The sequence below is a fragment of the Pseudomyrmex gracilis genome, unplaced genomic scaffold (assembly GCF_002006095.1).
Source record: "Pseudomyrmex gracilis isolate BER0280 unplaced genomic scaffold, ASM200609v1 scaffold_409, whole genome shotgun sequence".
In the NCBI taxonomy this organism is placed as follows: Eukaryota; Metazoa; Arthropoda; class Insecta; order Hymenoptera; family Formicidae; genus Pseudomyrmex; species Pseudomyrmex gracilis.
In genome coordinates, this window is record NW_018020993.1 from 1 (window position 1) to 15499 (window position 15499).

Sequence of the window (15499 nt, forward strand, 5' to 3'; positions counted from 1 at the left end):
TATCTACAGGCCGTGTCTATAAGTATATATGGTCTAAGCCCCGCACCATGGCTTCACTCTTAGACCGGCCCAGTGGTCTCGCGGCCTGAGTGCAGGGGCTGCGAACCTGGAGGTCCCGAGTTCGAATCCGCTCACCATCTAAGGATTTTTTCCGGGCCGGTCCCTTTCAACCGANTTTATCGGTTGATTGGCGAACTGAATCGGGCCTCCAATAATTAATTCGGGTGTAATCCCGAATTAATTTCCCTCCCACAAAGCGATTGTAGTCATACCATCTTGAGCACGAGCCCGACACAGATGGGCACGCCCCCTGTGAAAGACGGCCGTGTATCGCGTGGTAGTAGGTAAAAACTGCACATCCCCCCCCCCCACATTCGTTCTGAGAATGTATATCAGTAGACTGGCGTTTGCTCCTCTCTCGCAGGGGCGTGAGCCATAGAAGCAAAGAAGAAGAAGAAGGCTTCACTCTTAGACCATATATACTTATAGACACGGCTTCAGACAACTATCTTGAAGCAAAGATAATATCATCTACATGACGTNACATGTGGGCAAAGCAAAGGCGCGTTTATAGACGGCTTCAGATAACCGCCTTGAAGATAAGATAATATCATCTACGAGGCCGCGTTTAGCCATTGCTGAAATGCCCACATGTGACGTCACGTAGATGATATTATCTTTGCTTCACCTTGACTCGTGGATTCATATCTACAGGCCGTGTCTATAAGTATATATGGTCTAAGGCTTCACTCCCCGCGCCTATAATATCCCTTAATGCTCCCTCCTTTATCTCTATGCTTTTTTGTTATCACCGCCATATATATACTAGAGTCCCTATAGTATGAGTCTGGGGCCCGATTCTTTAGCTCCGTTCCGTTTCACGCATATGCGCGCATTTGTCTATATTATACGTGACGTGTACTATAGATAAATGCGCGCATATGCGTAAAACGGAACGCATTCTTTAACTCACTTATAAGAGAAACGTATGCGCAAACTCAAAGTTACGAACACTTTCCTATAGGTTTTTTATATTTAAGCGCTCGTAACTTTGAGTTTGCGCATACGTTTCTCTTACGAGTGAGTTAAAGCATCTCTCTGGTTAAAGAATCGGGGCCTTAGACACCATATATGTAATACTTCTATATTGCTCGTTTGGCTTGAAAAGTTCCAAAAACATCACGGTACAGACCCATATATATAATACTTCTATATTGCTAGTACGGTGCCGACCTGAAGCTTAAATGTTACGGTGCAGACAATCAGAGAGAAGCCTGCGGCTGAATCCTCATGCAGACACCGGCGCTTTGACACCGAGCATCATATATGTAATACTCCTATATTGCTAGTACGGTGCCGACCTGAAGCTCATCGTTACGGTGCAGACAATATAGTAGTCTCTCTCTCCAGCTGCTTTGTGCGCATGCGGTGAACATTCAAGCACGCTTGCGCATTTCTCTTTCTCGCGTTCTTTCTCTCACTTTCCAATGTTTTGTCTCGCTCGCACTCACTTGGTAGATGCGCCTGCGCATAATGACACTCGACCATCTATGCCCATATTTGGACTTCGTGCGTCTCCCTTTCTCGGGCCTCGTGCCTCTCATTGCGAAGATACGCGACTAGCAATATAGGAGTATTACATATATGCCGAGCATTGACTGGTGAAAAGCGGATGGTGAGGGTAAATGGCAGCTCTAATTTACTCTCACCACCTGCTTTTCACCAATCAACGTTCGGTGTCAAAGCGCCGGTGTCTGCATGAGGATCCAGCCTGAGAGCGGCCATGCCATTGTAGTTTCTTACGACGGTTTCAACCGCTGGTTTTAGCCGTATTTCCACAAAAGTGGAACTCAAAGGCCGTTCTCCATGAAACTCAAGTCGCAGGTCTCGTGGAACTAATCAATCACGTTGGTCGATTGGCTGATTTGACTCTGCAATTAGTCAATTCTACGAGATCTGTTACTTGCGTTTAATGTAGAACGGCCTTTGAGTTCCACTTTTGTGAAAATACGGCTAAAACCAGCAGCTGAAACCGTCGTAAAGCCTCTTGCACAATGGACGGAATAGCAATAGCGATAGAAATAACAAAAGTTTTAAAGAGTTTATATTTAAAAATAAAGGTAGGAACAGCGGAATCTAACATACAAAAATACATATGTATCAATGCAGATCAGAAATTCGGAATAAGTAATAGCGATAAAATTTCCGACGAGTTGAAATTCTGTGTTAAAAACTGTGTTATTTCTATCGCTATCGCTATTCCGTCCATTGTGCAAGGGGCTTAAGAAACTACAATGGCATGGCCGCTCTCAGGCTTCTCTCTGGTTTACTCTCTACTTCTACAGCCGTACTACCTTCATTGTAGACTAGCCATAATAGGACACCGCCCTTAAGCCTATGTCACACTACGGATTGGGATTGAGATTGGATTGAAATTTGACCAATCAGAAGAAAGAAAATCAATCTTAAGTTTACTGATCTTCGCTCTGATTGGCCAAATTGCAATCCAATCTCAATCCAAATCCGTAGTGTGACATAGGCTTTACATGACTGTGACGTAGATTGTAGATATTCTTCAGCCATCTTCGAGTATATTAACGGTGTTTAGCGTGGAAGGCGTGGATTGGCGTAGATAGGTTGGCGTCGGTCGTAAGCCATATTTGCATCAAGTTAAACATCGGCGTTGGTCGTTTACAGTTGCTAAACGTTGGTTAGAGAATAAGCGTTGGTTATAACATTTAATCCAGTCAACATGGGGAAGCTAAATGTTAAGATGTTACGATATCTTAGCTCAGAAGAGTTTCGCGTGTTAACAGCGGTGAGTTGGTCTTCATTCTGTAATCATTTCTTTAATTCTGCAATTTGTTTCGAAAGTTTTTCGATGAATTTCTATGGAATTTTATTTTTATATCACACTTTTAGTGTATTTGTAACAATTTTAAATTGCAGATCGAAATGGGCATGAAAAATCACGAACTCGTGCCTGCATGCCTTGCTGCGCAGATAGCGAATCTGCGTTATGGTGGAGTCAATAAGTTGTTGAAGGAATTATGCAAACACAAACTGCTAAGATATGAACGAGGAATGAGATGTAAAATCAAAAAGCAATATACTAATTTTAAATTGACTGTGTGTTAAAATATATGCATATCTAATTACATAACTTGACAAAATTTTCAGATGATGGTTATCGCTTGACAAATGCTGGTTATGATTACTTGGCATTGAAAGTCCTAACTCACAGGGGAACTATCTCTCACTTTGGTAACCAGATTGGTGTTGGGAAGGAATCTAATATTTATGTTGTCAGTAACGAGGAAGGCATTCCTCTGTGTCTCAAGCTACACAGGCTTGGCAGAACTTGTTTTCGAAATATCAAAGGAAAAAGGGACTATCATCAGCACAGATATTCTGCATCTTGGTTATATCTCTCAAGAATCTCAGCAACCAGAGAATATGTATATTTGAAGGCACTGCTCGATAGAGGTTTTCCTGTACCAAAGCCAATTGATTTCAACAGGCATTGCTTGATTATGGAGCTGGTTGAAGGTGGACCTCTGTAAGTTATTAGTATTTTTATCAATATGTTAGATATTAATATGTTAGTATTTTTAATTTTACTTTGTTTTTTAAATTCTGTTTCTTTATACATGTAATGTATAACTTTGTGTTATATTTTTAGATGTAATGTACATGAAGTGGAGAATGTGGAAGCATTGTACGACGAGCTCATGGATTTGATCGTCAGATTAGCAAATCATGGTGTTATACATGGGGACTTCAATGAATTCAATGTAATGATAAAAGACGATGGCAAGCCTGTTATCATTGATTTTCCACAGATGATTTCTACTGAGCATCAAAATGCGGAATTTTACTTTCAAAGAGATGTTGACTGCATTCGTGAATTCTTCAAAAGGCGTTTTGGCTACGAGAGTGAATTGTACCCAATTTTCAAAGATATATTGTAAGTAATGGAAAGATTATACAGTTTTTAATTTTGTTTTGGAGTTGGCTTGGAGTGATATGGTATGACAGCCCAACCAAAGTTCAGTTGTAACACTGTACATGATGAAACATATATGTCAAGTTTTAACTTTGGCATATTGAAGATACTGGAAATATGAGCGAATGAATACTGAGAGGTAAATACGCATTTTAAGTAGTCTCATCGATTTTCTGCTCAGTTTTGTTGCACTCTAGATATAGATAGATAGATTAGTTGTAGGCAGGTTGTACTGAATAATTCTCTATCAAAATTTTACGAAAGACAGCTTTGCTTTAAGGGATATGACAATTTAAAGTTTCTGAATTTGGTAAAGTTGCACATTAGCTACTGTCGCTTCCATCTTCGTGAAACTTGGTATCTTTATGTATTTTTAGTCACTGAAAACGAATGTGAAAGAAATTTTCGTTGGTCGAACATATTCAAGCCGCCATCTTGAAAAAACGTAAAAAAAGCGTTTTTCACGATTATTTAGGAGGGGGAGGGATGCAGGAAAAGGGACGAAGCCTCTTTTTCTGCAGGGAGGTAAAGCCCTCCTGCCTACACATTTACGATACGAATATAAAAATACTTTTTTTTGTTTTTTATGTTCATGTTGTAGTGTAGGCAGGGGGCTTTGCCTTCTTGCATATTCTGGATAAATTGTGAAAAACGCTTTTTTTACACGTTTTTTCAAGATGGCGGCTTGAATATGTCCAACCGACAAAAAATTCTTTCACATTCGTTTTCAGCGACTAAAAATGTATAAAGATATCAAGTTTTACAAAGATCGAAGAGGGAGTAGCTAACGTGCAATTTTACCTTAAATTCAGAAACTTTAAATTGTCATATCTTCTAAACCAAAGCTGTCTCGCAAAATTTTGGTGGGGAATTACTCAGTATGACTTTCCCTACAACATATCTAAAACGCAACAAAAATGATGGAAAATCGATGAAGTGTGACGTAAAATGCATATTTATGATTATATCCTCAGTATTCGCTTGCTTATATCTTGAGTATCTTCAATATGCCAAAGTTAAAATTTGACATATGTTTCTCATGTAATAATCTTTCACCATGTAGAGTGTCACTACTGAACTTTGATTGGGTCATACCGATCCTATCCTTGGAGGTTTTGCTAATTAAACCAAAATGTTTTTAGACGTGAGGATTTTATAGATGCTGAAGTCAGAGCTAGTGGTCTAACAAAGCAAATGGAAAAGGATCTTATGAAAGAAATTGGTATTGTTGAGGCAAATGACGAAGAGGAAAATGAAGATAGCGAGAATGAAATTTATGAAGACTGTAATGATGATATCGAAAGTTTGGAACATCAGATCAACGATTTAAAGCTTGAAGTAGAAACTTTAGTGAAAGAAGGTTTTGATGAAGTGAAAAAGACAGCGTTGAGCAAAGCGTCTTTGAAAAATCAAAATAATCCACAAAATGAGCATAAACAGGACAGCGAAGGTTCAGTAATGGGAAGTTCGTTAAACAGTGATGAAACGCAAAGTATACGGAGTGTTTCGACAGTTGCCACAATCGCGCCGGATGTGATAAAGAAGAGAACGAAAGTGGCACTTGACAAACGCGATAGACGAAATCGATCAATGAGATTACTTGTCAAGGGAGAAGCAGCTGCGATAACAAGGAGACGGAGAGAAAATCGATTGGCAATAATAGAGTACCAAGAATCAGGCATATGGGGAGGAGGTGATGATAAATGAATGAATACGTATGCTATTTATGTATCCAAAAGGCTGTGCGATATAAAAATTAAAAAGGTTATATTCCTTTTTAATTTTGTTTATTACGCATACTATGTTTACAAATAATGTAAATAAAATTTTGTTACTCTTGTTTGATACAAATATATAATATTCAGCATCGCAAATGTTTTTGTTTTTTAAATTTAGAAATTTCTATCATTTATGCGTTATCTAATTTCATTGCAAGTGTTTGTGTCGTATGAATTTCATTCATTATCGTTATAACACTTGCACGAGCGGAGCTTTTGTTTATTCTTGCTTTATAACAAAAAATTTGTTATGTAGATAAGATACTAAGTATGTGTGTACTATTGGAAAGTTACAAACATTTATGTCAAGACTAATTATCATTGCTGTTCTTAAAACAGTTCACACAACTACAAGATTCCAATTAAACATTTATGCAGTATTTTCGATTCACAATTGTGGCTACGTGTCATCGCCCCGAGTTATAGGTAGTCTATATTCTGTTCGAATCTCTTCATTCCTTCTTACATAATATAATCTATTTACAATTTCTTCTTTCAAAACGAGAAATATCAGTCATCATATAGTTTTGAATAATATATCTCTTAGGCGAAGGTCAAAGGTTTAAATAGATGAAGGTCTGATGTGTATCGCATATCTTTCATTTTTCAAGAAATGAGTTTAAGTATTGGTTTAGAAAACAACTGTTCAATTTCAAAGCTACAAGTATAAAAAGAGTCTGAAGACACAATCAAGCGATATTACATTCTATTTTATCGAACGCATTTGTAAATTAAATCGCATAACTACGTTGTTACAGCGTAACATGTGACCGACTGATCACGGCTCAGATCGATTTATGCTAGTTTCGACGAAGCAACGATGTGTGTATACTTTCGCGATTACGCAACGGTTAGCAAACACAATCGCGAAATATGAACGAGTCGAGTAATTCGATAAATTTGTGTCCCGAGGGATGCTTGCTGCCGCCGCTGCCGGTGGCAATCCGAACAGCTTAGCTAGCGATAATAAGGTCGGATGATAGCGCGTGAAGCGCATTGTAGTTGAGCGCGGCGCGTATATATAGCGGTGCGAGTTCCTTCGTGAGACACTGAGTCTTGTGTCGTCCGCTCTGTGTTTGTCAAAATAGTCAGAAGCCGCAGCTTCCTCGACAGCTGCTGAAAAATCGCTTGTCAACCCCGAATTTCACTGAGGAAGAATCATGACCCGGGACAATCTTACTGCGATACTGTACGGAATTAACGATTTGCGTCTGGTCAGTATGGAAGTGTATGACCTGGTTGCTGCTGCGCTTGCTCAAATGTACCACTCTTGTAATCTTTTCAAGTTAAAAATTTCATTCTTTTAATTTATAAACGAGAAAAATTGCAAGAGGTCATTAAATCAAAATACAATTTCTTCAATACAATTACAATTATTTACGATCGAACTGTTTGAATCAAAGTTTTGTCTCTTTCTTTTTTAATATCTGAACATACTTATATTTTTTATCTTAAAAAATAGTGCCAAAGTATATAACAGCTAAAAAAATCTAAAGTTCTTGTATAGAAAGTTTAAAGTAAAAGTCCGATCGTTAAAATGTAAGTTATAACATTAACACAGGGACCATATCACAGGGATTTTGTAACTCCGTGTATCTTTGTTCTTTGAACTATTAAATTATGAACTATTTATTCAAGCGAGTTTTAATACTACCTCACTTGTTATCGTGCTTTAAAAAATAATTTTGACAAAATATCATTTCTAATATTATATATAATAGGAATTATTAATATAAGTTACAACTTACAACAAATCCCAGCAAACAGATATATAACAGCAACATTGTCGTAATAAAACAAATGTAACAAGTAATATAACATCATTGTTGCATGTAACATCCATGTTAGTTGTAATTTCTTACTTATCGTATATTGCAGTTATATAATATGAATATAACATGTAAGTAGAATGTAATATAATCGTTATATAGTTACAGAAATGTTATATGAAAGTTATAATGTCATTACCAGCTAATAACAAGCAATATAATAGATATATAACATAATTATATTACATTTATAAAACAAAGTTACATAACATCGATGTTAATAGAGTATAACAGCTGTTATATTACGTATATCACGCTGTTACTTCTATGTTATATAGCAGTTATATTCTGTGTTTGCTAGGATGTTACGTAAAGTTTATTTTTTTGTAAACAAAGTACTGCAGTATTATATATTTTTTAAGAGAACAATCATATTTTTTCTTGTGTAATATATAATCCAAGAGATAATTGATAACACGGAATGTCAAAGTTGAGATCGTTGCTTTTAATGTTCAAATTATTGTTACTAAATGCAGTCATATATTAACTCTGACTTTTAAACCAACTGTAACACGTAGAAAAAGCGCAGCACATATAAGTGCCNTGCAAATCGATCGCATCTTTGCATCGTTCGAGTATTCGCAATCATTTTTTTATGTTACAATGACAATGGCAAATATTTTTTTATGTTACAGTGACGAACTATTTTAATTTAGTAATCTTTTGATATTTATCAAGTAGATGAAAAAAAAAATAAAAAGTTAGAACTGGATAATAAAATTCATTTTGCGTCTATTCACACTTGTTAATCTTTTCAAAAAGAGCTATCGATTCTATATAAACAAAATACATACTCTGCGATTAGATTTAATAAGTATCAGATAAATATATGGAATCTTTTTTTCTAGGAGAACACGAGTATCGAAGATCCGGAGGACAATGGTAANAGAAAATGCTCGTTTCTTATTGAATCTTTTGGAAATAATATTTTTTTATCGTCAATAATAAAAAATACAGTGAAAAGAGTTTCACCTTGTGAAACTCTTGCACTTATCGCCTCATTGACGATAAGAAACTTGTATAAAAGTCGATTCCGTACACGTATCGATATGATTTTACAAATAAGAATCTAATATAAATCGATAACTTTTATATAATATTATTTAAAATTAAGAATAAAATAATATGTTAAAAGCGTCTTATTTTTGTATCTGTTCGAAAATGTGAAAGATAGCTATCTTTCACATTTCAAAGTCCTGACGTCGTATAACGTCAGAACTTTGAATCAATTTACATTGAGTACCATTAACATGCATGACAACATTCATTGTAGTAGTAATATGCAACGCTGTTTTAGATATAACATGATAAAGAAGTCGTGTAAAAATTGTAAAAAATGAAAAAAAGAACTTAAAAAAAATCCACTAAACTATTAAGATAAGAGTTAATTTTATATTGTTTATATGAAATTTTAATAGAGAAACACAATTCTGTTTATATGTGTATATATTATTTTTAGTAAGAGAGAGTGGGGATGATGGCAGTTAATTTTACGGTTAAAATATTCTTTGACAGAAGTGCTTCTGGAGATGGGATGCGTAGGAATTTGCGGATCGGATGTTCATTACCTCGTTAACGGGAGGATTGGTGACTTCATAGTGAAGAAACCGATGATCATAGGCCATGAGTCTTCCGGTACTGTTGCCAAACTTGGGAAGAACGTCAAAAATTTGAAGGTATGTATATATATATATACAGGGTGTATAAAAAGTACCGGTACTGCAAAAAATCTCGAAAACTACCCACACAGAACAAAAACTCCATTAGACATCTTATTAGACGTCGACAGCTCCATGCGACATCTAATAGATGTCTAATGNATGTCTGGATGGATGGATGTNTGTGTGGGTAGGCATTTTACGAAAGTGTTTCAGATAAAAGTTGTAAAGTTTAAAAGGATTTATTTACTGATTGTATCAGTGTGATCTTGGATGGCGCTGCCAAGGTCAAGTCAAGGTCACATCGATTTTTTTAAATGAAATTTTTTATTTTTTTATTGCAGATTCTTATAGCTTAATTCAAGAGCTTTCCAAAACGTTATAATAAAGTTTTTATTTTCTTTAAGTACTTTTTGAATTATGAGGATCGAATATTAGAGTACCGCCGATACTTTTTCTACGAAGATNATTTTGATCGAAACAAATTTTGTGAGCTCATGATGCAGAAAATTGATAAAGAAACTACCTTCCTATTCAACATAGTTTGTTTGGATAAAGCAACATTCGAAATGAATGATAACGTCAATAGATAATGCTAATACTGGCGATACTTTAATATTCAACCCTCATAAATCAAAAAGTACTTAATGAAAATAAACTTTATTATAGTGTTTTGGAAAGTTCTTGAATTAAGCTATAAGAATCTGAAATAAAAAACTAGAATGTTCTATTTAAAAACTTCAAGGTGACCTTGTCTTGATCTTGCAATGTCAAACTGATAAGATCAAATAGATCTAACTGATAAGACTAAATAGATTTTTTAAAATACTAAAACTTTTATCTGAAACACTTTGTCGTAAAATTCCTAGTTTTCAAGATTTTTCGCGGCACCAGTACTTTTTATACATCTTGTATATATATATATTTCATACACCTTGTATATATATATATATATATATATATATATATATATATATACAGGGTGTATAAAAAATATACATAAAAATATACATATAAAAAATTATATGTACATACATATATATATATATAATTTTTTTCTATAATATATTGAAAAGAATTTATTGTTTTCGATTTTATTCTCTTTTTCTTTTAATAAAATATGATACGTATGCATTTTTTATTTCTCGTGTTACAGGTCGGTGATCGCGTTGCCATCGAGCCTGGTGTGCCATGCAGAATGTGTTCGTTCTGCAAAGAAGGACGTTACAACTTGTGTAAAGACATAGTATTCTGCGCAACTCCTCCCGTGCACGGCAGTTTGAGACGGTTTTATAAACACGCAGCTGATTTCTGCTTCAAGTGAGTTTAAGTACAAATTGTCTTGCATTTTCTAATTATATTCTAATTGATTTATATTCATAAATTGATATCAAAAGATAGTATGTAATTGAAGATAGTGCTGTTTGAATGTAATATCACATCTGAAAAATGAACATAATTTTTGTATTCACAACTGTTTTGGGACAGGTTGCCAGATCATGTAAGCTTAGAGGAAGGAGCGTTGTTGGAACCTTTGTCTGTTGCAGTGCACGCATGCAAACGGGGTGGAATCGGAATTGACTCCAAGGTGTTAATCTTGGGAGCTGGTCCGATCGGTCTAGTAACATTACTTGTAGCTAAAGCCATGGGAGCCAACAAAGTAGTTATTACTGGTACATTTTAAAAGATGTTTAAATCTATCATATTATACATCTGTAACGCGTCCAAGTAAAAAAGGATGCAGTCACATGCAATCCAAAAAACAGAAAAAAATATAACAAGAAGTTAACCGCAATCGCAAATAAACAAGCTATTCTGTTTCGATTTTAGTAACCTGGGAATTATATAATTTTAATAAGATATAATTTTATACGGAATAGAATTACTCTAATTGGTTGATTTTCCATAACTTTTTTTATTCCATAAAAGCGGAATAAAAAACCGAGTTATGGTGGAGAGACAATCAATCAGAGTAAATCAGTTTTGTAAAATTATGTACTATATGACTGAAAAAGCATTAAAAATTGAGACGAATAGCTTGTTTATTTGCAAAGATTGGATTTTTCGATCATGTGACCGCACTCTAATTAGTTCTTTATCACAGTTACAAGTTGCGATAGAGATACTGTATCATAAATAGGGAAAATTCTGTAGCGATTACGTTCGATAATGTCAGTTTTTGAAGTAAATAGGTTACATCGCAATCTGTTTATTACTGATAATAAAATGTAGTGATAAGCGGTATCAAAGTTACGTAATTATTATACGTAAGAGAGAGGAAAATATTTACACGCGTTCTCAAAGACAGTATCGCAATGATTAGATAAGCTACCGTGAGTGTTACAGAGTGATTTAACGAGATGCTACTTGCGAAACGAAGATATGTGCTGTCGAGATCACGCGTGTATTATTGCACATCGCGTTTTAATCGTTTTTCTAATTTTTCTTGAATTATGCAACAGAAGCACAGAACGCGTTACTTAAAAAAAAAAATATTTAACTTTTTTATAACACATATTTTCCTCTTCTTTTTTTGAGAATATAGCACAATAATAATTCTGTAAGTAACTTATGTTTATTTGAACAAAACTTTGCGATTCATAGAACCTGCAAATAGTGTGATTTTTGCTCGCAGATATTGTAGAAAGTAGACTGAACATGGCAAAGAAACTCGGTGCCGATGATACGTATCTGGTGCAAAGAGATAAAGCGGAAAAGGATATGGTAGTTGACATTCACACAATTTTCGGCGAGGAACCTAACAAAACGATCGATGCCTCCGGTGCACAAGCCTCAATTCGTTTGGCGATCCTCGTGAGTTTTGAAAAATACTTCTGAGTACACATAAAGAGCAACTATCTGGATTGTAATTGTATTTTTGCACCGTTAGGCGACCAAGTCTGGTGGAGTCATGGTAGTAGTAGGGAACACTGCTCCGGAGATTCAGATTCCGCTGATCAATGCAATAACCAGAGAAGTTGATATCAGAGGTGTCTTTCGATACGCAAACGAGTAAGTTTTAACTAAATAATTTCTCAAACAAATGCTTTAGATATTAAATAGAAGAGATGTATATGACATGCTGTTCTTTCGAATTCACAGCTATAAGGATGCACTAGAGCTTGTCGCGTCAGGTAAAGTAGATGTAAAGCCATTAATCACTCACAATTACAAGATCGAAGACACCAAACAAGCGTTCGAGACTAGCAGGACAGGAGCTGGTGGAGCTATTAAAGTCATGATTCACTGTAAATGAACAGATTGCAAAACAGAGAGATTTCTAGGACTGTGTTTAGGTACAAAACGCGGTTACAAGACGCTAACGCTAATTCAGTCATGTAGCGCTCACAGTTGCAAGCTCCGCGAACTAAAAGCTTTTTGTTGTATTGTGAGTTGAGCAACATGACAAACATAAATGAAAATAACTATATTGATTTGGCATCGCAACAGATTGCAATTTTGGGTGAAATTGCCGCAATTTTGATAAAGCTTCTTGATTTTGATTTTAATAAATAAATAAATAATAAGTATTTGTTCAAATCGAGCAAATGACATTTGCACAACGTTCGAAGAACACATTTTAACGTTATAAGCGCTATTAGCATATCGTGTCTTGAAATCTTGAGCACAAGTTAGCGCGAGTGATGACGTTGCAATGTAAAAACAATGATGTCAACATCACATTTTGGTAACGCTACAAACCTTCACACATCGCCAAAGTGCGTTCGTAACAAAAGCGCGCTCCCCAAACACAGCCTAGATATCAAGAGCAACTGAAACACATAATCGTGATCCTTATGAGGAATATTTACGAGAAACCTTTAAGTCATTTGTTGAATATGTTGAATTAAATTTCATTTTTCAAATCTTTTTCTAAGAAGCATATATAAATTAATATTTGCAAAAGACATAGGGCCAAAAAAATATACAAACATAGTCCACGTTTGACCAAATATTTTAACATTGCTTTTCTAACATTATTCATCATCTTATATAAACGCTGCACTCTGCGAAGCAACTATTACACGTGATGTGTCTTTTCATTTTAGTATTGCTCTAAAAAAATAATAATTTGTTCTAAAAAACAGTGAATGTTATTAATGTTTCGAATGTTATTAAGAAACCTCCAATGCATGATGATATGTACATATAATACAGCTTTCATAAAAAGAGAGAAACCTAGAAAAATATTCGATACAACGGATGAACTTTAGTGATGACATATTAATAATACTGTTTGTTGATATTTTTCTCAAAACAATAAAAATAAATGTATTTTTTATGAGAACAATAAAATGTTATTCTGCAATTAAACTGTTAAATAAGAGAAACATGCATATAAATTATATACTTTCTATACCTGCGAAAACCATATATGGCAATTTTAGACAATCATTTGGTACATATACAAAAGTTTACCAGAATGTTTTCGCGTGTTTGTTACTTTGTGATAGGGACGTGTCTAACCGCTTTGATAGATAACAAGGTATCTTTTTTAACTCTAATAGACAAATTGTGAAAATATTGCACAAAAATGGCATCATGAATTGACAAAAAATTTCGCAACGATTGCACTAAGATGATTCGCCATAATGCAACACAGTTTTGTCAGATTAAAATTTTGTAAATAATATTTGTCAAAAATGAAAAAAGTCCAATTTAAAGTATAAATATTTTACAATATTTTAATTTTTTAATGCATAAAATTATACAATTAAATATTTTTGACAATGTAATGCAGCAAAATCGTTTTGCGACACTTGCAACGTTTTCGGATATAATATTTATACAATTATTTAAAAAATCTTTCTTAGATCTCTAGAAGTTTCTAAACGGCACGAAAAGCCGGAAATTCTAGCCGAGAAGTTTTTTTCGCAATATTTTAAAATTAGATATACATCATATATGAGATGCAAATATAGCATTCTATATGAATTTAAGAATTGAAATTTCAATTCAAAAACTCACGTGTAAGATTTACACGTGAACACGTATATATAAATGTATATACATATGTATATATTACGATCTCGGAACTCTGGTTGAGACGTGAAGAAACGTCAGAGAAAACGTTAACTAATTATTTTAAAATACACGACATTCATTATCGAAAGCTCAGTTCATACATCTCATAGAACTGTTTTGATTTTTTATTTACGATTAGAATTATCATAAAAGAGGAACTATTTTTAAATTATTTTTATGTTTTTAGTAGGTACTAGCATTAAGCCGACTACTTAGTAAACACGTTCCTTGTCTCAATATCAACATATCTTATGAAGTCGTATTTACATTTATTATTCTTCTTTTGTTTATAATTCAGAAATTAGTATGATTCAGAGATCGGCACGAATTTCAGAAATTCATTGTGATTTATTCGAAAATTGTGAGATATTACGTACAAATAAAAAGGATTTGAAAATAGTTTCTCTCTTATGATAATCTAGTTTACATAGGTTTACATAAATGTATTGAAGTTAATGAACATTATTCAGAACTCTTGTTGAAATATATTTACTATTGTTAATATTTCCTTGTAGTCATTTCACTAATTATTTTTTTTGTACAATTTTTGTGAAGTTTTCATACTCAAGGTTACGTGAAGGTCATAGTATTGTAGGTCGTTAGATTCGTCTTGACCTTGGCTATCATATCGCGATGATAAAAATATGTATTTGCAGATAAAAAATGACAATGACTTTGAAATCCTAAAAAATATGACTTTGAGAAAAGTTTTTGTTTTTTTACGGTATTTGTCTTCTCAAACTGAATAATGTCCCCTTTTAGCATCCTTCTATCGTGAAAAATAAGCGAGATATTTAGGATGCTCAAGTTAAGTGGGACATTCTGTATACTAGCACAACACAGGCGCGCGCTACGCATACGCTATTATTTTTATTTTGTTCTGTCAATAAACACAATCTATCATTGCGATTACAGCTAGTATACATATGTACGACATGAACCGAGAAACGCGCATCCAAAAAACGTCACCGAGAAACATCCAATCAGCATCGTGATAAAAATGGCAACAATCAAGATCGATAGAATCGATGGTGATTATTTACACCAAGGTCTGTAGAATAGAGAGGTTGCCTGGTAACCAATGGCAACCAAAGAATTGGGGGAGGGGCAGCCATATTGCTACGTCACTCAGCGTGCCAACCAACACCATGTGCATTTCGTGTGATCGTGATGTGTACCTATGAAGCTAGTGATACGTCAATT

At 34.5% G+C, this 15499-nt stretch overlaps 2 protein-coding genes across 2 annotated transcripts; both read left to right on the forward strand.

Moving 5' to 3' along the window:
- Positions 1 to 2592: 2592 nt before the first annotated feature.
- Positions 2593 to 5804, forward strand: LOC109860550 (serine/threonine-protein kinase rio2). Its single transcript, XM_020439714.1, has 5 exons — positions 2593 to 2818; positions 2950 to 3091; positions 3181 to 3559; positions 3683 to 3967; positions 5149 to 5804. The coding sequence occupies exons 1-5, from the start codon at positions 2753 to 2755 to the stop codon at positions 5711 to 5713; spliced, it is 1437 nt and encodes a 478-aa protein (XP_020295303.1). The 5' UTR covers positions 2593 to 2752; the 3' UTR covers positions 5714 to 5804.
- Positions 5805 to 6808: 1004 nt separating this feature from the next.
- LOC109860549 (sorbitol dehydrogenase-like) lies at positions 6809 to 13598 on the forward strand. Its single transcript, XM_020439713.1, has 8 exons — positions 6809 to 6998; positions 8462 to 8495; positions 9129 to 9289; positions 10428 to 10591; positions 10760 to 10944; positions 11907 to 12085; positions 12162 to 12283; positions 12374 to 13598. The coding sequence occupies exons 1-8, from the start codon at positions 6945 to 6947 to the stop codon at positions 12525 to 12527; spliced, it is 1053 nt and encodes a 350-aa protein (XP_020295302.1). The 5' UTR covers positions 6809 to 6944; the 3' UTR covers positions 12528 to 13598.
- Positions 13599 to 15499: the final 1901 nt, after the last annotated feature.